At 39.6% G+C, this 26,668-nt stretch overlaps 1 protein-coding gene across 4 annotated transcripts in view; it reads left to right on the top strand.

Moving 5' to 3' along the window:
• Positions 1–530: 530 nt before the first annotated feature.
• Positions 531–26,668, top strand: part of prmt7 (protein arginine methyltransferase 7) — a 36,620-nt gene continuing 10,482 nt past the window's right edge. The window contains exons 1-16 of one of the 4 annotated variants that reach the window (XM_003222958.4): positions 531–675; positions 1,090–1,252; positions 3,630–3,666; positions 5,318–5,467; positions 8,259–8,367; positions 8,849–8,961; positions 9,784–10,025; positions 11,354–11,534; positions 12,045–12,172; positions 13,268–13,400; positions 14,426–14,509; positions 16,393–16,440; positions 18,517–18,606; positions 20,182–20,343; positions 22,278–22,352; positions 24,723–24,883. In XM_003222958.4, the coding sequence (XP_003223006.2) occupies positions 1,158–1,252; positions 3,630–3,666; positions 5,318–5,467; positions 8,259–8,367; positions 8,849–8,961; positions 9,784–10,025; positions 11,354–11,534; positions 12,045–12,172; positions 13,268–13,400; positions 14,426–14,509; positions 16,393–16,440; positions 18,517–18,606; positions 20,182–20,343; positions 22,278–22,352; positions 24,723–24,883 (1,808 nt within the window). In that variant the 5' untranslated portion in view covers positions 531–675; positions 1,090–1,157. Of the gene's footprint in view, positions 676–1,089; positions 1,253–3,629; positions 3,667–5,317; positions 5,468–8,258; positions 8,368–8,848; positions 8,962–9,783; positions 10,026–11,353; positions 11,535–12,044; positions 12,173–13,267; positions 13,401–14,425; positions 14,510–16,392; positions 16,441–18,516; positions 18,607–20,181; positions 20,344–22,277; positions 22,353–24,722; positions 24,884–26,668 lie in introns of those variants that run through there. The other 3 variants (XM_062961817.1, XM_062961818.1, XM_062961819.1) reach the window with 3 other exon arrangements.

The raw sequence follows: 26,668 nt of genomic DNA, 5'->3' as shown, positions 1-26,668 counted from the left end.
TATGCGTTTATGCAGGGGATTGCATGTCAATTTGCATGTTAATTTATAAGTTTATGCAAGGGATTGCAGGTCAATTTATGCGATTATGCATGTCAATTTGTATGGTAATGTGTGTGTATGCAAGGGATTGCATGTCAATTTGCATGTCAATTTGTGTGGTTATGCATGTGAATTTGTATGGTAATGTGTGTGTATGCAAGGGATTGCGTGTTAATTTGCATGTTAATTTGTATGTTTATGAGAGGGATTGCATGTTAATTTGCACGTCAATTTGTGTGTTTATGCAAGGGATTGCATGGCAATTTGCATGTCAATTTGTATGTTTATGCAAGGTATTGCATTTTAATTTCTGTGTTTACTCAAGAGATTGCATGTCAATTTGCATGTTAATGTGTGCATTTATGCAAGGGATTGCATGCTAAATTGTGCATTTATAGAAGGGATGGCATGTCAATTTGCATGCCAATTTGTGCGTTTATATCTTGTGCTGCTTGAGCGATGATGACTTTGGGTCATGTTTTTTTGGTGCAGTCGCACTCCAACCGGACGTGGATGTAGGATTGCTTTGCAAAAGCGAGTTACCTCTTTGGCCTCTTTGCGCTTCCTAAAGCAAACGGCTGGATGAGTGCGCGTTGCATCTTGGGAAGATGGCGGCGGCTGGCGCGTGATTGACAAGTAGGTGGGAAAACGGATTGAAATACCCGTTGAAATCCTGTGGGAAGAAACTGGAAAGAGTGCCACTGAGCATGTGCAGAGTGCACTGGGCCTCCTTCTGCTTCTCCCCATCGAAAGAAAGAGTTGTTTACATCAAGTTCCTCAGGGAAAACATGCTGTTTCAGGCATGGGCCAACTTGGGCCCTCCCTTCAAGTGTTTTGGACTGCAACTCCCACCATTCCTAACAGCCTCAGGCCCTTTCCTTTTCCCCCTCAGCCGCTTAAGCGGCTGAGGGGGAAAAGGAAGGGGCCTGAGGCTGTTAGGAATGGTGGGAGTTGCAGTCCAAAACACTGAAGAGAGGGCCCAAGTTGGCCCATGCCTATGCTATCTTATCTCCCTGGCCATCCTAACTATGATTTGTTCATTTGTTACAGATTTCTGACCATGCCTGAAGAGGAAGGGAACCTCTGAAAAACAAGAAGCGTTTCTTACCCAGCACAGAATGAAGGTCTTCTGCGGAAGGGCCAACCCAACCACTGGGGCCGTGGAGTGGATGGAGGAAGGCGAGGACTATGACTACCACCAAGAAATTGCCAGGTAGCTTTATCTTTAATAATAATTCCAGAACTGTTAGGACAAGCCTGGCCATGGTGATGCATGCCTTAGTTGCATCCTGACTAGACTACTCTACGTGGGGCTGCCTCAGAAAAGAGTTCAGAAACTCCCAACTAGTTCAAAGAGCAGTAGCCAGGTTTCTTACAGGAGTTGGGTATACGGAATGAACCACCCCCTTTTAAAACAACTGCACCAGTCTATTTCCAACTGCAATTCAAGGTGCGGGCCATAATAATAATAATAATAATAATAATAATAATAATCAGCGGATGACCCAAAATGCAGACTGTGCAAGGAAACTGACGAAACCATTGATCATATCCTCAGCTGCTGTAAGAAAGGTGCGGGCCATATTAATAATAATAATAATAATAATAATCAGCTGATGACCCAAAATGCAGACTGTGCAAGGAAACTGACGAAACCATTGATCATATCTTCAGCTGCTGTAAGAAAATCGCACAGACAGACTACAAACAGAGGCACAACTATGTGGCCCAAATGATTCATTGGAACTTACGCCTCAAGTACCACCTCCCAGCAGCAAAGAACTGGTGGGATCACAAACCTGCAAAAGTATTGGAAAATGAGCACGCAAAGATACTGTGGGACTTCCGAATCCAGACTGACAAAGTTCTGGAACACAACACACCAGACATCACAGTTGTGGAAAAGAAAAAGGTTTGTTGCCATCCCAGGTGACAGTCGCATTGACGAAAAACAACAGGAAAAACTCAGCCGCTATCAGGACCTCAAGATTGAACTTCAAAGACTATGACAGAAACCAGTGCAGGTGGTCCCGGTGGTGATGGGCACACTGGGTGCTGTGCCAAAAGATCTCAGCCGGCATTTGGAAACAATAGACATTGACAAAATTACGATCTGCCAACTGCAAAAGGCCACCCGACTGGGATCTGCACGCATCATCTGAAAATACATCACACAGTCCTAGACACTTGGGAAGTGTTCGACTTGTGATTTTGTGAAATGATATCCAGCATATCTATCTTGTTTGCTGTGTCATACAATAAAATAATAATAACAACTTTGAAAAAGGAGACAGAGGGCCTGATTCTGGCAGACCAAGAACAAGCCATTAGAACCAATGCCATCAAAGCCAAAATTGAAAAGTTGACGACAGATCCCAAATGTAGACTTTGCAAGGAAGCAGATGAAACAATAGATCACATTCTCAGCTGCTGCAGTGAGATAGCACAGACTGACTACAAGCAGAGGCATAACACTGTTGCTCAGATGATTCATTGGAATTTGTGCCACAAATACCATCTGCCTGCGACCAAGAACAGAGTCTCTTCACCAACACAAATTATTTCAAAACCATGATGTGCTCAGTAGTAAATTCCAAAATCATGGTGTGCTAATGCAGATCCACTGCCATCTTCTGGTTGCTGGTGGTATAATTCCTTCAGAGCTGATTCATATGTATGCTAAATTATACTGTTTTCAAGACATTTTTTAAATTATGGAAATGATAGGTAATCAAATTGTAATCAATATTTTTATTCTGCAATATAGATTTGTCACCCTGGCTGTAAAAATGAATACGTTATAATTTTTAAATTGTTAATACCTTGGGTTGCTGTAAGTTTTCCAGGCTGTATGGCTATGTTCCAGGAGTATTCTCTCCTGACGTTTTGCCCACATCTATGACAGGCATTCTCAGAGGTGGCGAGGTCTGTTGGAAACTAGGCAAGTGGGGTTTATATGTCTGTGGAAGGTCCTGGGTGGGAGGAAGAGTTCTTGTCTGAGGAAAGTGTGAATATTGCAGTTAGTCACCTTGATTAGCATTGAATGGCCTTGCAGCTTCACAGCCTGGCTGCTTCATACTTAGGGGATCCTTTGTTGGGAAGTGTTAGCTGGCCCCGATTGTTTCTTGTCTGGAATTCCCCTATTTTTTTAGTGTTGCTCTTTATTTATTTTCCTGATTTGAGAGTTTTGTAATATTGGGAGCCAAATTTTTTTCATTTTCATGGTTTCCTTTCTGTTGAAATTGTCCACATTTCAATGGCTTCTTTCTGTAGTCTGACGTGGTGATTGTTAGAGTGATACTGCATTTCTGTGTTCCCAATGAAATGTGGTGTCCAGAGTGGTGCATCAGGTGCTCTTGTTGGAATTTGTTATATTTGGGGGTTTATAAAGTTCTGATTATTTTGAAGAGCCAAAGTGCTTGGAATAAGAGTAGCCTTAATTTTAAAGTGATAACCTGACATCTTTCTGATCAGTGTGAGAAGCGACCATGTTGTCCATGATGTCGTTCCTCTCTTTCTAAATATTTTAATAATAGCATTGACCTTTAGCATGAGCTCCTTTTAATCTGTAATTTGAACCGTTATTACAGGTCGTGTTATGCAGACATGCTGAATGACAAAGACCGGGTGAGTTATGCTCAGATTGTATATTTTGCTTCACCCGCTATATCGTTCTCCTGCCTTTGACATCACAACTACAAATCCCCCTTTTTCTATTTCGTAGTCCAGGTTTTCTCATCTGAAAATGATGCAGAAATAACGTATAACAATAAGTTAATGCAGCATTTTTTCTATTTGTATTTTTACATGTTTAATTACTATCATGCTTTGACAAGCGTTTGAGGTTTTTTGCCAGAAAACCAAGCTTCTCTTTTTTAACTGTCATGAATCTAAAAATAAAGCTTTTCTAATTTAATAGGTTGCTGCCTTAACCTCCACTGTCTTAAAGAGGGAGATGCAACTGTTTACTGTTCTTCTAAAGGTTTTTTAAAAAGCCGTTTCTTTGAGATTGGTTTCTCAGCTATAATTGTCTGGAGGATGGACGTAAATATTGCTAAATGTCCCAATTTTTCAATCTTTGCATGGAGGCTACATATGTACATACAAAGTATGCTGTAATTTGGGAATATGTTGAACATGGAGGGATGACTTCTAAGTATTATATATATATTGTAGGCACAGCTTCCCCATTTAGTATTCTCCCAACATGCTACTTCATAGGAAAATATTGCTATTATGCTACTAGTCTATGAGGCACTAAAATATAGCAGGTTATGGAAAGCTGCAGTGCAGTCTTACTGGTGAAATTAGAAGAACAACACATGAAATTGCTTTAAACGCAATATCGAGTTGATCTATTTTTTTCGTGGATTGGATTCCTATAGGGATTGGCACGTTTTGACAATGTGGACAGCATCCCATCTGTTTCTCAGGGGCTTTTGTGCCAATCTTTTAGCCTGCTTTCTCCTGCTGCTACAAAATTCTAGTTCAGATGGTTAGATTAACTCATCTTCAAAGTAGCCCTGGGTGTTGTTTAAAATGTTTCCTTTTTTAAAACGAACTCTTTCAAACTTCCATCTTGCCAAAGCCGAGGGATTTTTTGAGCAGACTGCTAATTTCCAGGCCCCCTTAGCTTTTTGTACTGGTTTCCTTTAATTCATATTTTAAGAAGGTGATATTTTTGAAGAGGGAGAGATCAGAAGAAGTCTGTCAGCTACCATTTCCTACAGGGAATTATGTCCATCTGTATCTGGCTTTAAAGAGCTGCAAAGCCTCCGCAAATCTTTTTGTTTGAAATGATGCCTGTAGATGTTGGCAGGAGCTGGATAAAAAAATCCTTGGTGGGTCAAACTCTTGTGTTGAACACAACAGAGAACTAACCATTCCTTTTAAGATAACGCATCCCAAGAGCCTGTAGCTAGATATTTAGAATTACATATTCAAAAAGAGCATTTCTTAAAGTTAGCTGGGAGAATCAGTTGGAACAAATATTTCTGGGACTACATCACTTCTGCTTATTCGGCTTTCCACATGTACAGGCATGGAAATCTTGAACAAAAAACTATGCTGACTTTCTGGAGCTTCTAATAGAAGTCTGGGTATTGTGGATTAGTTCTTGTGGAACTATACGTCAGTCATATTTTGTAAAGATAAGCCTTTTTTATTTACCATTGTTGGATTCTTTTGTGCCTCATCTGAAACATCATAGGTGCATCTTGTCCCCAAGGGGATGAATTAAGATCATGCAGAAGTAATTGGCATTTGCCTCATTTTATAGAATGAAAAATATTATCAGGGTATCCGTTCTGCCGTGAGGAGAGTGAAAGAAAGAGGGCAACGCGCAATTGTTCTGGACATTGGAACCGGCACAGGACTCTTGTCCATGATGGCTGTGACAGCAGGGGCTGATTTCTGCTATGCTGTGGAGGTGAGCGTCCCTTCTGCTCTTGGCCTGAAAGAGGTGGCTTGCTAGTTCAAATCCCATGGTTATTTTAAGTTGGATATTGAAGAATATTTCTGCCAGATTTGGTCCACATCTATCAAACCATGTAGGAGGTTTTGTGGTACAAACCAACCAACCAACCAACATACATATATACATTGACATAGTGATAAATACAATAGATAATGAGATGGAGTGCAGGATCTCAGAAAAGTTCTACATGTGTATGCCCTAAAAAATCTATTTGCATTAAAATTTGATAGATGCAGTCATGGTAGAGTGATAAGGCAACATAGGTTTACTTGTTTTGGCCTCACATTTAAGTATTGACTAATGAAAGCAAATGTTTTGCCCACCTGGTGTGTTTCCCACCTTTGGTTTACATTCTGGCAAGAAACCGTTTGGGAAGTAAGGCTGTCTTTTCTTGGCTGGGATTTATACATTAATGAGGAACACATTTTAACATGCCCAGAAATGTTTGTGTTTCATCGGAGATCTTGCCCATACTCTTGAGAGCACAGAGTTAAAGGTTTTCCAAGCAGTAGATTCCTTGCCAAGTGTTTATTCTTGGCTATTCAGTTGTGTGAGCTGTGCAGGCCAATTCAAAATCCCATCCAATTTATACAAGGCTTGTATCTGAGAAAGTGTTGTTACAGAGTGCTCAGAAATTATGTTGTCGAAGGCTTTCATGGCCGGAATCACTAGGTTGTTCTGAGTTTTTCGGGCAGTATAGCCATGTTCCAGAAGCATTCTTTCCTGACATTTCGCCTGCATCTATGGCAGGCATCTTCAGAGGTTGTGAGGTATGTTGGAAACTAGGCAAGTGGGGTTTATATATCTGTGGAATCTGCAGGGTGGGAGAAAGATCTCTTTTCTGTTTGAGGCAGGTGTGAATGTTTCAATTGGCCACCTTGATTAGCATTGAATAGACTTGCAGCTTCAAGGTCTGGCTGCTTCCTGCCTGGGGGAATCCTTCATTAGAAGGTGTTAGCTGCCCCTGATTGATTCATGTCTGTAATTCCTCTGTTTTCTGAGTTGTGTTCTTTCTTTACTGTCCTGATTTTGGAGTTTTTAAATACTGGTAGCCAGATTTTGTTCATTTTCATGGTTTCCTCCTTTTTGTTGAAATTGTCCACATGCTTGTGGATATCAGTGCCTTCTGTGCTCAGAAATTTCATCCAAAAAGGTAAGCATAGGTTGTATCTCCTACCTGCATGATATAATTGATCTCCATGGGAAAAGCAGTACACAGATGTAGATCCTGCTGCTGAGCATCTGTTTAAGCCTCCATTTGGAAAACTTATAAATTGATATAATTTTTTTGAGCTGGACTTCATTCTGTATTACGACATTGTCCAAAATATGTCTGGCTCATTTTTTAGTGATATTTTCAACCTTGGGGATGGGTGCTGTTGCCTTTGTGGTCTTGGGAGCTGATCTAGCGTAAATGTTAAGTGGGTGAGCCATATCCTAGATAATCCTTAACTTGGATATTTTCCAGCTTTGAATGTGCTACTCTGTCAATAGGCAAGTATGTTCTCAAGTCGCATCTGATACGATAAAAAAAAACCCAGACAAGCCACATTTTTTAGCTTTATAATGAAGTTTGGTGTATGTTTAGTTTTCTCATAAGATATTTGGATAACTGGAACTTATGCACTTTATTTGCTTTTAAATTTTCTATACTGTTTTGTGTGTATTATTGCCTAATGTTAATTGTTTTAACTGTTGTTATTGTTGGCACTGAATTCTTGCCAGAGTTGTAAGCTACCTTAAGTCCCTTCGGGGAAAGGTGGGGCAGACTTAAATAAATATTCATGAGATTGTAGCCTCAGTCCCCTATCTCCAACATTACTGTCTGAATAATATCGCTGAGCATCAAACTTTGGAATCTCATGTTAATTTCTTTCATTCCTTTGAAATTGTCAATCAATTCAGGAAAGTGTCAGATTGCATAGAGAAGCCATTGAAATCCACAAGCATGTGGACAATTTCAATAGAAAGGAGGAAACAATGAAAATGAACAAAATCTGGCTACTAATATTTAAAAAAAACTCTAAAATCAGGACAGTAAATAAAGAACAACATTCACAAATGGGAATTCCAGACAAGAAACAATCAGGACCAGCAAATCACTTCCCAACAAAGGATTTCCCCAGATAGGACGTAACCAGGCTTTGAAGCTGCAAGGCTATTCATTGCTAATCAAGTGGTCAATTGCAACATTCACACTTACCTCCAACAAACAAAGAGTTCTTTCTCCCACCCTGGGCATCATTCCACAGATATATAAAACCTACTTGCCTAGTTTCCAACAGACTTCACAACCTCCGAGGATGCCTGCCATAGATGTGGGTAAAATGTCAGGAGAGAATGCTTCTGGAACATGGTCATACAGCCCGGAAAAGTCACAGCAACCCAATTCAGGAAAGGATTATTAAGTGTCCCAGTCCTCTGCATACAACTATATTTCTGAGATATGGGTCTAGATGAGCATTTTTATATTCACCCAGTAGTCATTGCTACACTACAATTGCAGCAAGGTACTAACTTCTGATTATTTCAATTAAGTGAGAGGAAGTTTTCTAATCTGATTCCATAATGAGGAGGGACTTGAATTATGAGAAGTCTTCTTTCCCTGCCTCCGCATCAAATTTTTCCACTTAAAATAATTAGACTGTTCAGCTTACTTTATGGATCTCTTTCAAAAGTGAGTAAAGCAACGGCTGAAATGCTATGTATTGTTGAAATGTGCTATATAATTATTATGTCACAGGTCTTCAAGCCTATGGCTGAAACAGCTAGGAAGATAGTAGAAAAAAACGGCTTTAGCAACAAGATAAAGATAATCAACAAACACTCAACTGAAGTCACAGTGGGCCCTGGTAAGATTAATGTGGATCCCTTGTGTCACATGAAAGAAAGGATGTTGTTTTTTATTTATTTTAAAATTATGCCAGCCCTTTAGATATGCTTTATATAAATTATTTGCATAAAATATAGCAAATAAAATATATAAATAAATAAATAAATAAAATATATCCATAATAGAAATAACAGTCATAGCAATTGTTAAGAACAAGCTAACTGTAAAAATCTGGAAAAATAAGAAAAAATACTTTGAGAGAAGAGGAAGGGCGTGAAAAGGAAAAAGTGTTTGCAAGAGAAGAATGGCAGTCCTTCTTGATTCTTGTAAATGTTGTGCTATGTCTTTATAAGTTGTCTGGGAAGATTTGATCGGAAAGTTTATGCCAAATTTCCAGCAGGTTTGGCATGTAAAGTTTAGCTCCAGACCTGTTTATAACAGACTTGTTTTTAAACATCCCAAGTCAGTTGCTTTTGTTTGTATTGCATTATACTTTCTAGATGGAGACATGGAGACTCGTGCAAACATCCTGATCACGGAACTGTTTGATACTGAATTGATTGGAGAAGGGGCATTGCCTTCTTATGAGCATGCTCACAGGTGCCTTGTGCAGGTAAGGAATGAAGTGACCCTGAAATGATACCTTATCTTGTGTCAGTGATGGGGTCCTGTAAGAGAAGTTCTTCTCAGTGAGCCTCCACAGCTATAACTTCCCAATTTTGTACAATGTGGTCATTGTTCATTTATGGTGGTAATAATCCAAAATCTCTTTGGCATATCTAGGGGGCTCATCTTGTTATTTTCGTTGTATTGATTCAGTGTGACTTAAAAATAAGTAACTTTGAGAAAGTTGCCATACTTTTTTGAAATAGGAGGGAAGCAGAAAAAAAAAAGAAATTTTAGTCAGGAAATGAACTTATACACATATACTTAGGAATGAGCATTATTGATGAAGGTGATCAGTCAGACCAAAACCCTTTTTGGCATTCAGCATGTGCAATATTTTGTGCCTTCAAGTTGCCTGTAGACTTATAGTGACCCAATGATTTTCATCCGAGTTTTCTTAGGCAAGGATTACTCAGAAGTGGTTTTACCACTTCTTTCCTTTGAAATATACCTATTCACTGGCAGTCTCCCATCCAGGAACTAATCAAAGCAAACCCTGTTCAGCTTCCAAAGTCAGACAGCATCTGGCGGTCTTTGGGGTATTTAGGCCAAATGCTGAAATATTGCTTCCAGTTAAATATTAAGGGACCCAGTTACGAAAAAAAATAACAACGGCCTGTTGAGAGAAGGTTCAAGGCCTCATATTTAGACTTGAACCCCTGTTTCCTTTTAGGCTTCATGTTTTTGGATAAGAATACATTTCACAGTTTGTTTTTTCTCTCATGAATCAATGCCTCAATTTGTTCACTCTTTGCTCTTAAATGTTCAGGAAGGATGCGAGGCAGTGCCTCATAGGGCAACAGTATATGCCCAGTTAGTGGAGTCCAAAAGAATGTGGTCCTGGAACAAGCTGTTTCCCATTCATGTCCAAGCAGAAGGCGGCAAGAAGGTTATTGTCTCCCCACCAGAAATGGAGAACTGCCCAGGAGCGCCTTCTGTTTATGATATCCAACTGAATCAGGTGCCGTTGTCTGACTTCGTGGCTCTCAGTGAAGTTGTCACAATGTTCAGGTGAGTGAAGAGCTGGAGTGGCATTTTTTTGATGTTTTTAAGCCATTTATCTGCCTTTCAGTTTTTATTTCTCAAAGGATTTTGGGCAAGCATGGGCAAACCTTATTTATTTATTTATTTATTTATTTACTACATTTATATCCCACCCTTCTCCCCCCGAAGGGGACTCAGAGCGGCTTACAAATTAAATTTACATACAATATATTATATTATTAGCATAGCACAATACTAGCATTAAATTACTATATTATTAACGAAGTCTGACATGGATGTACAGAACTGGGTACCCCTTCATTGACTGTGAAATTAAAAGTAAAAAAAGAACTATATTGTACTATATCAATATATTGTAATGTTATTAGTAATATTACATGTAATATATATAATTAATATTATTATATTGTATTAGTATTATATCGTAGTACATATTATTAGTATTATATCATATTATAACATATTATAACAGCTGGTAGGCTGTTATAAATTGTGGAAGTTGAAGTCCAAAACACCTGGAAGGCCAAAGTTCGCCCATATCTGTCTAAGGCCATCTTTTTAAAACAATGTCTCTTGAGACAGTGCCTTTTCATAAAACATGGCAGGCAGCAGAGTATAAACAGCAGTAAATCCAAACCACACTAGATACTATTGAAAGTCCAGGTAAACAGAAAATGCACTTGGCAACCAAAGCTCACCAATAGGGCACTGAAGGAATAGAATGCAGCAGAAAGTTCTATAGATGGGATGCTGTGATCAAGAAGATGAACATTTTAATGTCTACCTGATTTGGAAGCATGTCTTTTCTATTGACAGTCATGAAGACTGTCTTTCAGATACTATAGTTCCAGTTATTTAGAAAGAGGATGTATTAAGAATAGTGTATGTTTCTCCTGAAGGCCAATTGAGCAACCATATTGGGACACTAGGTATCTCGTACTGCACATATTACCCACCCTGATTTAGGACTTTAAATATTAACACCGATACTTGAATCAGCTGATAGACTGCATTTATATCAGCGTGTATGTATGTGCATATTATACAAACACCGATGTGTTTGCGTACAAAGATGTGTGTGTCCTTAAAGGAAGCTTGTACATTTGTAAGATGAAATAGTTGATCCATTTAGCTGTTAGTGAGATGTTCTGGGAGGTCCTGTGATACCTTGCGAATGACTATAATATCTGCTGTTGTTCCTGGTAAAATCCTGGGGATTCAAACTGAAAGAAGCCTTGATCAGCCCAGTTGACATATTTCTGAATTCTTTGATGATCAATTTCTTAGCAATTGCTATTTAAAATGAACTGATGGCAATTCATTGTGTTCCACAGTGTAGATTTTAGTAAGCAAGTCAGCAGAGCCCCTGCCTGTCATACAATGCAACTGGAGCCTATAGAGTCCGGCAAAGCCCAAGTGGTCCTCTCCTGGTGGGATATCGATATGGATCCTGCTGGTTCAATAAAATGTACCATGGCCCCATACTGGGTGCAGCTTGCCTCTGAAGATATCCCGGTAATGTATTAAAATGGTCTTAATCGTTTGATATACTGCTGTCATTTGATGCTAATGGATAAATTAGAAACTTCTGTATAGACCAGGAATGGGCAAACTTCGGACATCCAAGTCCTTTCGACTTCAACTTCCATAATATTTGGAATTGTGGGAGTTGAAGTCCAAAACACCTGCAGGGCCTATGTCTGCCCATGCCTGGTATAGACAACTTCTGATTTGGTTTCTGTTCTCTAAAATAGTTTTTATGGTCAGACTTGGTTTAAGCATAATTCTCAATAGGTATTGTGGGGAGAGGGATCAACATCATGCCCTTTGTTATTTTCATGCAGCCATTCCCTCCGAAATGGGTGACTAGTCCTGCATGCACTGCTAATATGCCAAGAACAGGTTAATTTTGCACTGTTATAACTTCAGTTTCTAACACTGAAAGAAGGATAAATGTTTGTGACACGGTATTTTGTGTCTGAATTGCTTTTTATGCTGCGTTTTCTCTCCATGCTTCCTCTGTAGTGGAGAGATCACTGGATGCAGTGTGTGTATTTCCTTCCTCATGAAGATCCTATCATCCAGGGCCAGAGTGTGAACCTGACTGCCTTTCATGATGATTATTCTGTGTGGTATAAACTTCAAAAAGGCAGGTAACTAAAGATGCTCAAGTGGCTGGGGAATGTGAACCAAAAACTATTGGACTAGGAAAGTCATTACTGTAGGGAAATTCTAAGTACATCATAATGACCAATTAAAAATAATTTTAATCAGGGCTAACTAATACCTCCTAACAAAGGATTCCCCCTGGCAGGAAGGAGCCAGGCTTTGAAGCTGCAAGGCTATTCAATGCTAATCGAGATGGCCAATTGCAACATTCACACTTGCCTCAAACGGTTAAGAGTTCTTTCTTCCACCCTGGACATTCCACAGATATTTAAACCCCACTTGTCTAGTTTATAACAGACCTTACAACCTCTGAGGATGCCTGCCATACATGTGGGCACAATATCATGAGAGAATGCTTCTGGAACATGGCCAGACAGCCTGGAAAACTCTCAGCAACCCAGTGATTCTGGCCATGAAAGCCTTTGACAACAATAAAAAAAACTTATTACAAAAAATATGATACAGCTAAAATACTACAAGCTAGTAGGTGTAGTTTCTGCCAACCTAGCAGTTCGAAAACGTGCCAATGTGAGTAGATCAATAGGTACCGCTCTGGCAAGAAGGTAACGGCGCTCCATGCAGTCATGCCAGCCACACATCCATAGTGTTACTGTTTCAACACCAACCAGAGATCTTAATGTATAGCACAAACCAGCACTTGAACCATTAAATATTCCTCCTTGACCATTTATGTAGCCTGGTAACAGTAAGAGATACTAAGAACTTACTATTGTGCAACAAATGAAGTGATGTTACCTCTTGTTAAGTTACAAACACCATGTAATTTAGTTTATTTATTATTTATTTACTATACTTTTACCCCTCCCTTCTCACCCAGGAGGGGACTCAGGGTGGCTTACAACACGGCAATAATTCAATGCTGTTTAAAACAATTACAAAGAATTACAGAAAAGTCATTGAAAATACACATTAATTTACAATAAAACAGAGTTAAAACCATCAGCATCACGTGATCCAAAAGCATTATTTTTCCAATATTTGGCATATGTCATTCTTGCTGCCGTAATGAGATAGTTAAATAGTATTTCTTTATTTTTTTTCTTTATCAATATTTTCAGAGCGGAAGAAGGCGATGCTGCTGTTGAGAGTCCTGTGTGTAGGTGCCAGGCCCACATGCTGTGGAACCGGCCACGGTTTGGAGAGCTGAATGATCAGAACCGAACAGCCCTGTATTTGCAAGCTCTGCAGAAAGTGAGTAGGTTTTTCTAAGTTTAATACAGTTTCTTTCCTGCCTCTAGTTCTGAATTCTAGGGCATTTGATAAGAAGAGTATGAATATACACACACAGAGACAATAAAAGTGAAAATATGTATGTGTGTTTTTCGGGCTGTATGGCCATGTTCCAGAAGCATTCTCTCCTGAGGTTTCGCCCACATCTGTGGCAAGCATCCTCAGAGGTATATACCTCACAACCTCTCAGGATGCCTGCCATAGATGTGGGCGAAATGTCAGGAGAGACATTTGGAGGTTGTGCTCGGTTCTGATCACCAAGGGATGCTGTTGCTCCATCTCTCTGCTGAAGAGCTTTCTTTGTTCATAAACTTCCTCCTTTTTCTGATTGAAACACTAAGCCTAAATACCTCCCTGCTTTAATGTGATTCCTATTTATCTACTCAGATTTGTTTTCGAACTGCAAGGTAGGCAGAAGCTGGGCTAAGGTCAGGAGCTCACCCTGGCCCGGGCTTTGAACTGTCAACCTTCTGGTTGGCAAGATTTATTGCAGCTTGGTGATTAACCGACTGTGCTAAAGCCTGGCCCACTGAAGCTTTATATACATATATTTGGTTGGAGTTACAGTTTAAAAATCTACCTGTTCTGAGTTAGAAACTTAACTTAAGAACAAACCTCTAGAACTGATCTTGGGTTGCTGTGAGTTTTTTGGGCTGTATGGCTATGTTCCAGCAGCATTCTCTCCTAATGTTTTGCTTGCATCTGGCTGGCATCTTCATGCATAGATGTCATCTGTGGCTGAAGATGCCAGCTACAGATGCAGGTGAAACATTAGGAGAGAATGCTACTGGAACATGGCTATACAACCTAAAAAAACTCACAGCAACCCAGTGATTCCGGCCATGAAAGCCTTCACAATACATAGAACCAATCTTGTTCATAACTTGGGGACTGCCCAAATGCTCACCAATATAACACTCCACGGACTCTGAACTTTTGAGTCTGTAAAGTGAGAAATGCCAATAGCCTTTCTCTTTCTCCTGAAGGTTTTGAAGCCTAACAGCATTTGCCTCAGCGTCAGTGATGGCAGTCTCCTTCCTGTCTTGGCTCATCATTTGGGAGCAGAAGAGGTAGGAGATTCTCTTGCTTTTTCTATATGCCTTATTTGTCGCTCAAGCTTATAATTATCATTTTTGTTTTATATCTGACCATTTTCACTGCTTTCTTTGAAGGGGAAATATTCATAATCATAATAATGCTGATATATATGGCTAGCATCCTATGACTTTCACAGCCTCCCTGCTCTGAAATGGCTCTGTTCATCTTTGTGTACTGCCCCAGAACTCAGATATGGTGCCCCTCATTCATTGCCATTTCAAATTCACCTTCAAAACTCTTAGCTTTCTAAGATGTTTTTGCACTTGTCTTCAGCTCATGAATACAGGACTGCATTTGCCCATATAAAATCATGATAATGGTTTGTAATCTTGACGGACTGGGGCAAAATAACTAATCTGTTAGTTCCTGCCGAGTTAAGCAGCATTCATGATTTTTTTATGTATGATAAGCTGGGCCCTGCTTTTTAGATTGCTGCTTCTTTGTGCAGTTAATTCCCTTACAGGATGTCTTTGATTGTGTTTTGCAGGCATAAAAGATGGTGCGGCATTTAGGGCAAAAATTCCAATTGTAGACCCATTGAAATAGATAAATGGAATCAATGAAATTGTCGTAACTGTTGATTTAAGTTGTATTCATTAATCAGGCCTGCTCCTGCTGGATTAACCATTCAGTTGAATGCTCATTGTTTTGTATCCATTTATCTTACTGTGCCCAATATTATACCTTTCTATGGCCAAAATGGAACTGGGATTATGTAAATTGGGGATCTGTGTGGATCTGTGATGTAGTGGCTTAACACATTTTCTCCTATTAAAGTGATGCTTAATAGGGCTTACCTTCTCTTAATGATGATGGTTGTTTTTTAAAAATCTCTGTTTGGGAACTCACAGAAGATGTCATGATTTTATGGATAAATGGGCCCAAAACAAATAAAGGATTGCTTGTCACAGAAAGATGTGTTTGAACTTCTTCAGAATGGAGCAGACTCACAAAACACAGTGCAAACTTTATATAACTGAGCAGTCTTTTAGTAGAAGTAACCAAAGGGAAGTCAAGAATAATTCCTTCACGGAGTTTGGACGTGGTAGTTTTTGGACTATTAATTCCTGTGATCACTCTTTCTTCTTTGTGGTGTCTGTGAAATGCGCACCTGATGTAGTTTTTTGCACCTGTCACAACTGTTTCAGTTTCTTTTTAAAAAGCTCTGCAATCAAGCGGCTCCAACCCCACCCCCAAACATTAGGAAGAACTTCGTGATTGTAAGAACTGTTCGGCAGTAATTATGCTGCCTGGGAGTTCAGTGGATTCCCCTTCTCTTGAGGTTTGAAAGCAGAAGCTGGCTGGCCATTTGTTGGGGGTGCTTTGATGGTGTGTTTCTCCCTGGCAGAATGGGGTTGGACTGGAGGCCCACGGGGTCTTTTTAAACTCTTACGATTCTTTGAAGCTTCCCTATTGAACTACCAATTCAGGTGGTCCCCAAGTTATGGACAAGATAGGTTCTGTAGGTTTGTTCTTGAGCTGAATTTGTATGGAAGTCAGAACAGGTACAATTTTAAGTGTAACTCCAGCCGAATATATATGTAGAAGCTTTGGATAGCATAAGGAAGGGTTAACACCCCTGTGGTGTTTGTTTTGTTTTCTCTGCCTCTATTCAGAAGATTTCACCTTACTTTCTGTCTCAGTGATCATTGGATTTTGAAAAAAATGGCTTGTTGTGGAAACAAGGATTTGGGGATAAAGCTTCAGCTGGGACACCTTTTCCCCATGATAATAACTCTTTCATACTCCTGTAAGTAGGATGCTTGTAACTTGGGGACTGCCAGTACTGGTTTTCCATTGTTAAGAGTGACTAAACTATTGTCACCATCAGGATCTTCTTTTCCTTCTGTTTCAGGTGTTTACACTGGAAACCTCCTCAGTATCTCATTCACTCATGCAGAAAGTAAGTAACATGCTTTCAACAATGTGTATCTACACAAAGTCGTCATGATATTTCTCCCAGATGGATTCAAGTTGAATCTCTGCTGCTTCTTAGCATGACTCAGTTGCATATTTGAGTTTATCTTTTCAACCTATTGAGCTTTGCCTTGTTAGTCCGGAACTGAAATAGTCTCTACTGGATTAGATTTTGCTAGCTGCTCTTTCAGCGTATGAACATTTCAAGAACCGTGTTGGAAGGTTACCCATGTGATATAGGGGTTGAAAGGAGTAAGTAGAATATAATCCGGTAGGGTTAATTTTGATTGTTGAAGTTTGTTGAAGTCATATTTTAGTGTTAAGTGTCTGGTTTTATTCTAATTTGGGAAGGAAGGCTGTATCTATCTTTGAAAATTACCCCAAAAAATCAATTAAAAAGGCGATCTTTGCACTTATCCAACGTAAACGGGCCGGCAGAATGTTGGATAAGCGAATATGTTGGATAATAAGGAGAGATTAAGGAAAAGCCTATTAATCATCAAATTAGGTTATGATTTTACAAATTAAGCACCAAAACATTATGTTATACAACAAATTTGACAGAAAAAGTAGTTCAATACATATTTGCAAATTTAGCACCAAAATATCACAATGTATTGAAAACATTGACTACAAAAATGCGTTGGATAATCCAGAACGTTGGATAAGTGAGACTGTACTGTATTCTGTTCTAATCATCTTATATGAAATGGTTTTATTTTAAAAAACAAGTCATGTGATATCCAGCATTTTCGTACAAATTGCTCTCTGCAACAACCTAAAATAAAAGGATTAAGTCTTTGAAAGGAAATTGGTGGAATAACATGAAAATTGCTCTACAGGCGTTAAGTAGGAGAATTAAATGAAAGTGATTCTAGGGTGTTGTTTCTAGAGTGTTGATTAGAAGTCTTTTGAAGAAACACTTTTCTACCAGAAGTTGGTAATAATAGTAATTTGCGGCGAATTAATGCTCATGATGTTTTGCATAAAAATAATACATTAGGAAAGTAACAACTGGTGGCTCCTCTCTTAAGCCTTCAAGATCATTTTAAAAGCAAACAGTAGTAAACCGACGGAGAAAATGTGGCTATAGTTATATGCCGCCTTCTTTAGCTGTGGATGATGGGATTGTAATCCAACACATCTGGAAAGCATCTGGTTGGGAAAAGCTGTCCTTTGAGCATTCAGGATTACATAAATTGTAGATGTATCTGCACAGAGATGTAGAACTCTGTGAATTGCCTTAGTCAAAGTTTTATTGAGCTGTCATAAGAAGATTGGGTGTGATTTTAGTTTTTTGTTAAACAAACATGATTCCTCATCTTTATGTCTCTAGTTTTGAGCGAATGAGGATTCTCTAGCCCTAAAAACATCAGTTTGATGTATAATTAAAACACAATACAAATTACAAGATTAAAACATAGCAAATCAATTATTTTGAGCATCTTAAAATGAATGCAAGGATAGAAATCTTTGTGGCTTTTTATTTATAGTCACAAATCAGTGCTATACATTTTCACTCCCCTTGGAGAGGATTATATATAACATAGACTAACATGGCTAGGCACATTCTTCTAAGTGTGTCACTTCTTAAGGCATCTGCCCAATTTCAAACAGGCTTCTCCTGTGGATTTTTAACAATAACTTATGTGCGATATAATCAACAAGATCCCTTTGCATACTAATAGTCCCTACAGTCATTTGTAGAGGAAAGTATGCTAATTTCTAATACTCTGGCTGATAAGGAACCTCCAAAAAAGAAGAAGAACTCTATGGATGCAGAGTATTTAAACTAATAATGATATATGTGTCTTTTCTGCTTATTTATACTTTTGTAATTTGGGTTTATACGATGTGTGTTTTATTGTTTATATGTTGGGTTGTGGGATGAGGGGTTTTGTGTTATTTATTATGTATCTGTTGCGGTTTTATGTACGCTGCTTTGAGTCCCATTTGTGGGAGAAAAGTGGGATAAAAATAAATGAATAACAATAATAATAATTGATCACATTGCCGTTCCTAGAACAATATTAAGAATCACTATTTGTTTTCCTTTCTAAAGATTTTTAAAGCCAACCACCTAGAAAATAAAATTAAAATAATAGAGAAGAACCCTGAATCGTTGACTTCTTCTGATCTTGGAGACAAAAAGGTAAATCGATTCAATCTTCTGTAGACTTAATTTTTTTTTAAAAAAAGCATGTAGTGGGCTATACTTTTGCCCCCAAACTGATAGGTTTTAGAGTTCTTTCTGGCCTTAATTTGTATTAGTGACTTTGTTATATGCATTTTTACATTGGCATTTTGAAACTGGGAAAAGATGAGGTCGAGAGGATTTTATTCTGTTACCAATTTTCTTGTACAATTGTCATGTTTATGGGAGAAGGGAGGAAGAGAGAGGATGGCCCTGACTTTGGCTCGTAACTGTCCCTGTTATAATGGTCACATGGTTTTAATTGTTTTAATTTGATTTGGATACTGGCTTTAAATTGTGTTTTATGTTTGGTTTTACTATATGTTGTATTATATGTGTCATTTCATTCCGCCATTGTGTAAGACTGCTCTGGGTCCCTCTGAGGGAGAAGAGCGGTATATAAATAATAATAAAAAATAAATAAATAAATGATCAATTCAAGTGCTCACCAATGGTTTCTCTTCATCCTGGAAAGAAGTGACTAGTGGAATGCTGCAGGATTCGGTCCTGGGCCCAGTATTGTTCAATATCTTTATTAATGACTTAGATAAAGATTTAGAGGGAAGGCTTATTAAGTTGGCAGATGACACCAAATTAGGAGAGATAGCTAATGCTTCAGAGGACAGGATCGGAATTCAAAACAACCGTAACAGATTAGATACTACATTTAGGCAGAAAAAATGAAATGCACAAATACAGGACGGGTGATGCCTGACTCAAAAGCAGTCCATGTGAAAAAAAATCTAGGAATCTTTGAGGACAACAATCTGAACATGAGTAAACAGTGTAAAGTGGCTGCTAAAAAGCCAATGGGATTTTGGGCTGCATCAAAAGGAGTTTAGTGTCTAGAATCTAGATTGAGGGAAGTCATGGTGCTTTGGTCAGACCTCACCTGAAATACTGTGTCCAATTCTGGGCACCATAGTTTAAAAGAGATCTTGACAAGTTGGAAAGTGTCCAGAGGAGGGTGACTAAAATGATCAAAGATCTGGAGACCATGAATCCCTAAGAGGAGTGTCTTAAAGAGCTGGGTCTGTTTAACCTGCAGAAGAGAAGCTTAAGAGGAGACATGAGTGCCATGTATAAATATGTGAAAGGGTGTCATAAGGAAGAGGGAGCAAGCTTGTTTTCTGCTGCCCTGAAAACTAGGACTTGGAGCTAGGACTTGGGTTCAAATTACAAGAAAGGAGAATCCACTTGAGTATTAGGAAGATCTTCCTGACTGCAAGAGCAGTTTAGCAGTGGAACTCTTGCCTCACAGCGTGGTGGAAGCTCTTTCCTTGGAAGATTTTAAACAGGCTGGATGGCCATCATTCAGAGGTGCTTTAATTGTGCCTTTCCTTCATGGCAGGGGGTTGGACTAGATGACCCATGTGGGTCTCTTCTAACTATGATTCTATAAATCTCTGAAAACCATGGCTATGATCTGTGACAATAATAGTGTTCAGGTGTGAGGATATCCAGTCCTTTTGTCTGCATGCATCTTGGTATGTTTTCAAATACTTAGATCCTTTTTCCCCTTTTCTTCCCAAGGTATCCGTTTTAATTGGCGAGCCCTTTTTCTCTACAAGTTTGTTGCCATGGCACAACCTATATTTCTGGTATGCCCGGACGGCGCTGTCACCTCACTTCACAAGTGACATAAAAGTCCTCCCCCAGTCTGCTTCCCTTCACCTGATGGTTGTGGAGTTCAAGGTAAAATGTCTCTGGTTTTTCTCCATTTTAAGATTCAAGTGAATGCCTCATCCAAGTCTAAAAGAATTGCTTTGCTTCAGGACAGACGAGCTTTGGAGCCACTTGACAACAGTTCAAGCTGCATGGCTAACAGTCATTGAGAGTGGTGTTCCCCAGAGATAAAAATGCTTTGAATTATCATGCTGACACATTCCGGCATTGGCAGTCTAAGAACAACTGTGTTTTCATTTTTACGTTACATTTTTTTTTGCCTTAGAAGGGATTTGTGATGTTCTAATGAGTGGTGGAGGGAGAACAGATTAACTGCAACCCAATCTGAGAGCTTTTTTGCTCAGGCACATCTTTACGATAAACTGACATTTACTTTTAAATAAGCATGTATGCAGTTACGCTGTTACCCATTTTGAGAAATTCACAACATTTTTACTGTTTGTGTTTTTTAAAATAATTTGACACATTTTCCCTTAATTTGATTTTGTGTGTTTTTTAGTTGAGAGGCAGTCTGTTGTAGAGGTTTGGGTGCTGGATTGAATCCTTGCTCTGTCCTGGGTGACGTTGGTCAACTTGCATGCACTCAGCCTCCAAGGAAGGCAATGGCAAACCTCTTCTGAATAAATTTAGCAGGAAAACTCCATGATACAGTTTCCATACTCTAGAGACAACTTGACAAGAACCATGTTTTAATTGGCTTGCTATGAGTTTTCCGGGCTGTATGGCCATGTTCCAGAAGCATTCTCGCCTGACATTTTGCCCACATCTGTGACAGGCATTCTCAGCGATTGTGAAGTCTGTTGGAAACTAGGCAAGTGGGGTTTTTATATCTGTAAAATATTCAGGGTCAGAGAAAGAACTCTTGTTTGCCTGAGGCAAGTGTGAATATTGCAATTTGCCACCTTGATTAGCTGCTTGACTTCATGCAGATTGTGTTGATTTCAGTGGCCAGCGATATAATATATTAAAAACTTCTAGAGCAACTTTCTTGTCCCTGGCTGATAGCAATATCTACGTTTCCTTGTTAAGATTTAGTTGAGCATTAGAACCTTGTAAATGATGTGATTTGCATAATCATATGCTTCTCCATAATTGCTACTCCAACTTTATGGACAAAGATGACTTGTCAAATTTCAATCTCATTTATATGACTTGGTGTTGTAGAGCTGGTGTCTCAGAAGAGAGAGAAAACAATTCCACATTAGATTTTTGAAGTATATCTTTTCCAATTTGTTTAAAATCCAAGTGTGTCCAACACACTGGTTTTATAAAACACTCAGATGTAAAACTGCTTTTTGTGTATTTGAACTGGGAATGAAATAATACATTAGAGTCTCACTTATCCAAGCCTCACTTATCCAAGTTTCTGGATTATCCAAGCCATTTTTGTAGTCAATGTTTTCAATATATCGTGATATTTTGGTGCTAAATTCGTAAATACGGTAATTACAACATAACATTACTGCATACTGAACTACTTTTTCTGTCAGATTTGTTGTATAACATGATGTTTTGGTGCTTAATTTGTAAAATCATAACCTAATTTAATGTTTAGTAGGCTTTTCCTTAATCCCTCCTTATTATCCAAGATATTCGCTTATCCAAGCTTCTGCCGGCCCTACTCTACTGTAATAAGTAATATTTGTGTCATGCCTTTAATACCTCCAAATACATTATATTTCTGTTGATTTTGAAACCAGCTTTACATTCTTTCCAAGAGCTGTTCAACAGTGGAACTCAATGCCTCATAGTGTGGTGGAGGCTGCTTCTCTGGAGGCTTTTAAACAGAGGCTGGATGGTCATCTGTCGGGAGTACTTTGATTGTTATTTTCCTGTATGGCAGGGGGCTGGACTGGATGGCATGTGGTCTCTTCCAGCTCTAGGGATCTGTGACTTAATTTGAAGTGCTGAAAAAAGTACCATTGTGTTTCTTTTTTCCCTAGGACTTGTGGCGTATCCGCAGCCCATGTGGCAGTTGTGAAGGGTTCGACGTGAGCATTATGGATGAGATGATAAAGGTGAGGCATTCCTACCAATGTGTCTGTGAAATGCAAGCTGCACCATAGATTTAATGGTAGAGAAAGTGGTCTTATGAGTGTTTCTAGCCAACATGGGCAGTAAATGAAATACATTGCAACAGAATTGGTCATCTGGGGATCTAGACCAGAATTTTGAAAGCTGTGTGTCACAACTTGTGGCACATTAGTGTGTTGACTGCGGCGTGTAGGTGTGTTGTGTCTTGTCTGAGGAGTGGCAGGGACACAGAGTGCTGGAGGGTCCATCTGCTGAACCCCACAGGCTGAGGCATTCTTCCTGCTTTCCCTGGGTAAAGCCCATGTTTTTCCACTCACACCTTCCATCTTAGAGTCAATATCTTGCTTAGATTGAGATGCCCAGAAGTGGACACAGTATTCCAGGTGAGGTCTAACCAAAGCCAAATAGCCACAGCCATGAGAAGGAATCCGGGTAGGAGGAAGGTTTGTAAAATGTTGGATGGGAATAAAATCTGGACAATGGCCTAAACAAAACAAAGTTAATAACCTAATAAAAAGACTTCGTGAATGAGTAGGTGCAGATAATAATGTCTGTATCTAAACGCATTCATGTGCATACACATACCCATAAAATAGTACTAAAACCTTAGTGTTTAAAAACAGTTTGGGAGAATTTATTAGGCACTGCAGTAAAACAAAGCTTGGACTAATTTTATAAAAGCATTAGCAAACCAATAAAAACAGCTGCATCAGAGCCTCACAACAAGAGATGAGAATGAGGAGAAAAACAAAGGTCCAATAATGGCTCTTAAAATAACGAACACTCCCCCAAGAACTTTTGTACCACATCCTTTTTTGTAGTAATAAGGAGCATTTGCTAGTTCCCTGCCTTCATTGTTCAAGAACACAGGACCAATTAACTTAATTGCAAAAAAATGTGTAGTTATTTGAAACTGATACTTAGAAATGTCTGGGATGACAAGTTTAATGAGTCACTTTAGCAGCTGCGAAGCTGTAGCAGAATCTGCACTGAAGAGGGTACGTTCTTGAAGATAGCTGGAGGGGAATAGGATTTAGCCAGTTAATTAATGACATACTCTTTTCTGACTCCTATACAAGTCTGGCCCTTGGGATTCATCTCTGCTCAGAATTCTGGACAAGTGCAACACTTGCCCTGCAGCCAAGAGGAAAGACGGCTGGGCTGGACTTTGCCATCTTTTTGGTTGCTGTACTATGTTTTGTACTTTGCCATTAACTATAAAATGCAAACAACAGTGACGAGCCCATGTGGTTTAGTCGTTGGATTGTTGGACTAGGGCTCTAAAAGGTTCAGGGTTTAAATCTCATCCATTGAAGCCCACTGGGAGACCTCGGCACACTAAGACATGGGTCTGTCAACATGGAACATGGTGTTGTAGTTAAGTCACCAGAGGCTGATGGTTTAACAGAAGATTTAGAGAAGATTGTGAACGTGGCACAAAGTGAAGGGCCCTCATGTCTGGGAGATGATGGTTCTCTCAGTGAGAAAACTGGCTCGAAAAGTACAGGGCCTCAATGGCATTCGGGGGAGTCAGAAGTAGCTCAGCAGATAAGGAATTGAGTGAAGAGCTGAGTGATAAGGAGGGTTCCCAGGGGAATCCAAAGGTCTTCATTTACAAATCAGAGCCAAAAATATGTTGCATAGTTCAGAGAGATTATGTGGGAAAGTTGTGAAAGAAATTCACGGGAAATGGAATGAGTTCATGGGTGTGTGTTAAACAACAGATTGTTTTTTCTTAACTTCATTTCAGGCAACTCTGCATTAGAGTGAGAAGCTAAGCCTGAGTTCTCTAGTTCTTGGTTCAAGTCAAGCTTTGCTTTTGGATTTAATATCCTGGAAGTTTTATATGTTCCTGTTCATATACTCCTGTTCAAGTTTTTACTAGTTATAATGTCCTAATTGTGGGCTTATGCCGGCTGTTCCTGGACTTTGCCACCTCTGGAACTATATAGGCTTTTCCCATCTTCGGCATCTTGGAGGCTTGAGCTCTGTTCTGGTCACTGGGCACAGGGGGTGCCAAAGAGCTTTGTTTGTAAACTTCCTCCTTGATCGAATCGCTGGCATTTTTCTGGCATTTCCTTATGTGTGCCTTCATACCTCCTTGCTTTTAAGTGGTACCTATTTATCTACTTACATTTTCCTTTGGAGTGCTAGGTAGCTCACCCTGACCCGGGCTTCGAGCTCCTGGCCATAGGACTCAGGGATGTTGATATGGAGATGTAGGCCCAGACTATCCGAAAAGTCCTATATCAGGTAGAGCTTCGTGTGCCAGTATCAGCATTCTCCATTTAAGCAAAGAATTCTTCTTTGAATGCTCCGTCCCGGACCAAGCTTTGTTTCCTTCTCTCCCATAGAATTCTTTAGACTTCAGGGAATCCAGGGAAGCAGAACCCCATCCTTTGTGGGAGTACCCTTGCAAGTCCCTCTCGGATCCAGAGAAAGTCTTCACTTTTGACTTCCAGCAAACTGTGTTGGAGCACACGGTCAGGAAAGAAGGCCTGGTCAACCTGGCAAGGTAAGTTCGACCCAAAGAAAGCAGTGTAACATTTTCAGGGATGTGGCAGAATATAATGAATTACAGATCATGTTCTCTGGCATCACAAGGAAGCCATAATCATGTAAGGATATAAGTAATTGTGAAGTGTTCGCAATATTTTGGACTTCAACTCCCACCATTCCTAACAGCCTCAGGCCCCTTCCTTTTCCCCCTCAGCCGCTTAAGCGGCTGAGGGGGAAAAGGAAGGGGCCTGAGGCTGTTAGGAATGGTGGGAGTTGAAGTCCAAAACAACTGGAGAGCCAAAGCTTGCTCATGCCTGGCTGGGAATTTTAAATGCTCCTCTCTTCAAATCCCATGATTTCATAAATTATAAGTCAGAGAAGATGAGAATCTTGTGCAAACACTGATCTGGGTGCGGAATATCAGATGAACCTCATATTCCGTACGTCAACATCTGTAGGGTGATTTGGGCCCCTTCCACACTGCCACATAATCCTCATTATCAAAGCAGATAATCTATCTCATCTGCTTTGAACTGAATTATATGAGTCTATAATGCCATATAAGACAGTTCAAAGTAGATAATCTGGATTTGTTACGGTAGTATAGAAGGTGCCTTGAAGAACTATTCTTCAATTCTGAATTGATAAGTTTCCTGCAATGAAACTCAGGCCCTTACTCTACTCTTCTTTTGACCTTTCTTTACCCCAAAATGACCAGCTTAAGATGAGTGGCAGAATGTCACAGGAAGATGAAATAATCTTTTTATGGTTTCTGATTGTTCCTCTTTCTCATGTCAGATTTTTGGCAGTTATTGTATAAATAACTAGCTGTGCCCGGCCACACGTTGCTGTGGCGAAGTATGAGGCCCCTTCTACACAGCTGTATAAAATGCACACTGAAGTGAATTATCTGGCAGTGTGGAGTCAAGATAATCCAGTTCAAAGCAGATAAGATTATAAATGGGTAATATAGCTGTGTGGAAGAGCCTTGAGTCTACACTGCCATATAATCCAGTGCAAATTAGATAATCTGTGGAAGAGGCCAAGGCCTAAGTCTGCCTGTCCCCTGGGCTGAGTGGGTTGCTAGGAGACCAAGTGGGCAGAGCTTAGCCTTCTAACTGGCAGCAATTGGATAAAAACAATTATTCCTCTCCCTCTAATTAGGACTTTATTTTTCTTTTCTTTTTGTTGTATCAACCTAGAGGTGTGGATGATGGGTTGTGTTGTCAAATTTCGAGGTTGGGGGGCCTGTAGTTTTGTTGTTTTGTTGGTCGCCGTGATGCCATCACTCATTTATATACATAGATTAGTTTGGGTACCCGGCATTGCCCAGGTTATTTGAAAAAGTCATTTTTTTTAATTGTACAAAATGTATAAGGTTGTACATGAACTACAACTGATACCACGGCAGGTTTACTCCCGAAAAACTCCATTAGTATTTAAAGTTTGTTATGTTGGGCAAGTTTGCTCTGGATGCATCATTGGTGAGGTTCAGTGTGCTTTCTAGCTGCAGGGTAAACTACAACTCCCACTATGGTAAGTCAGTGCCCTCAAACCCTTCCAGTAGGTTGAGTTAGTCATGGGGGTTCTGTGTGCTGAATTTGAATTAGGTCAATCATCAGTGGAAATCAGTTTCTCTGGTTGTGAGTGAACTACAACTCCCAGAAAGGAAGGTCAGTTCCCCCCAAACCCCTCCAGTAATCAAATTTCGGCATATCATGTATGTGTGCCAAGTTTGGTCCAGATCCACATTCTCTGGATGCTGACTAGGAATTATGAGAACAGTAGCCCAACACTGCTG

This window comes from Anolis carolinensis, unplaced genomic scaffold (assembly GCF_035594765.1).
Source record: "Anolis carolinensis isolate JA03-04 unplaced genomic scaffold, rAnoCar3.1.pri scaffold_9, whole genome shotgun sequence".
Lineage (NCBI taxonomy): Eukaryota > Metazoa > Chordata > Lepidosauria > Squamata > Dactyloidae > Anolis > Anolis carolinensis.
This window is presented reverse-complemented; position numbering and strand designations above follow the sequence as displayed.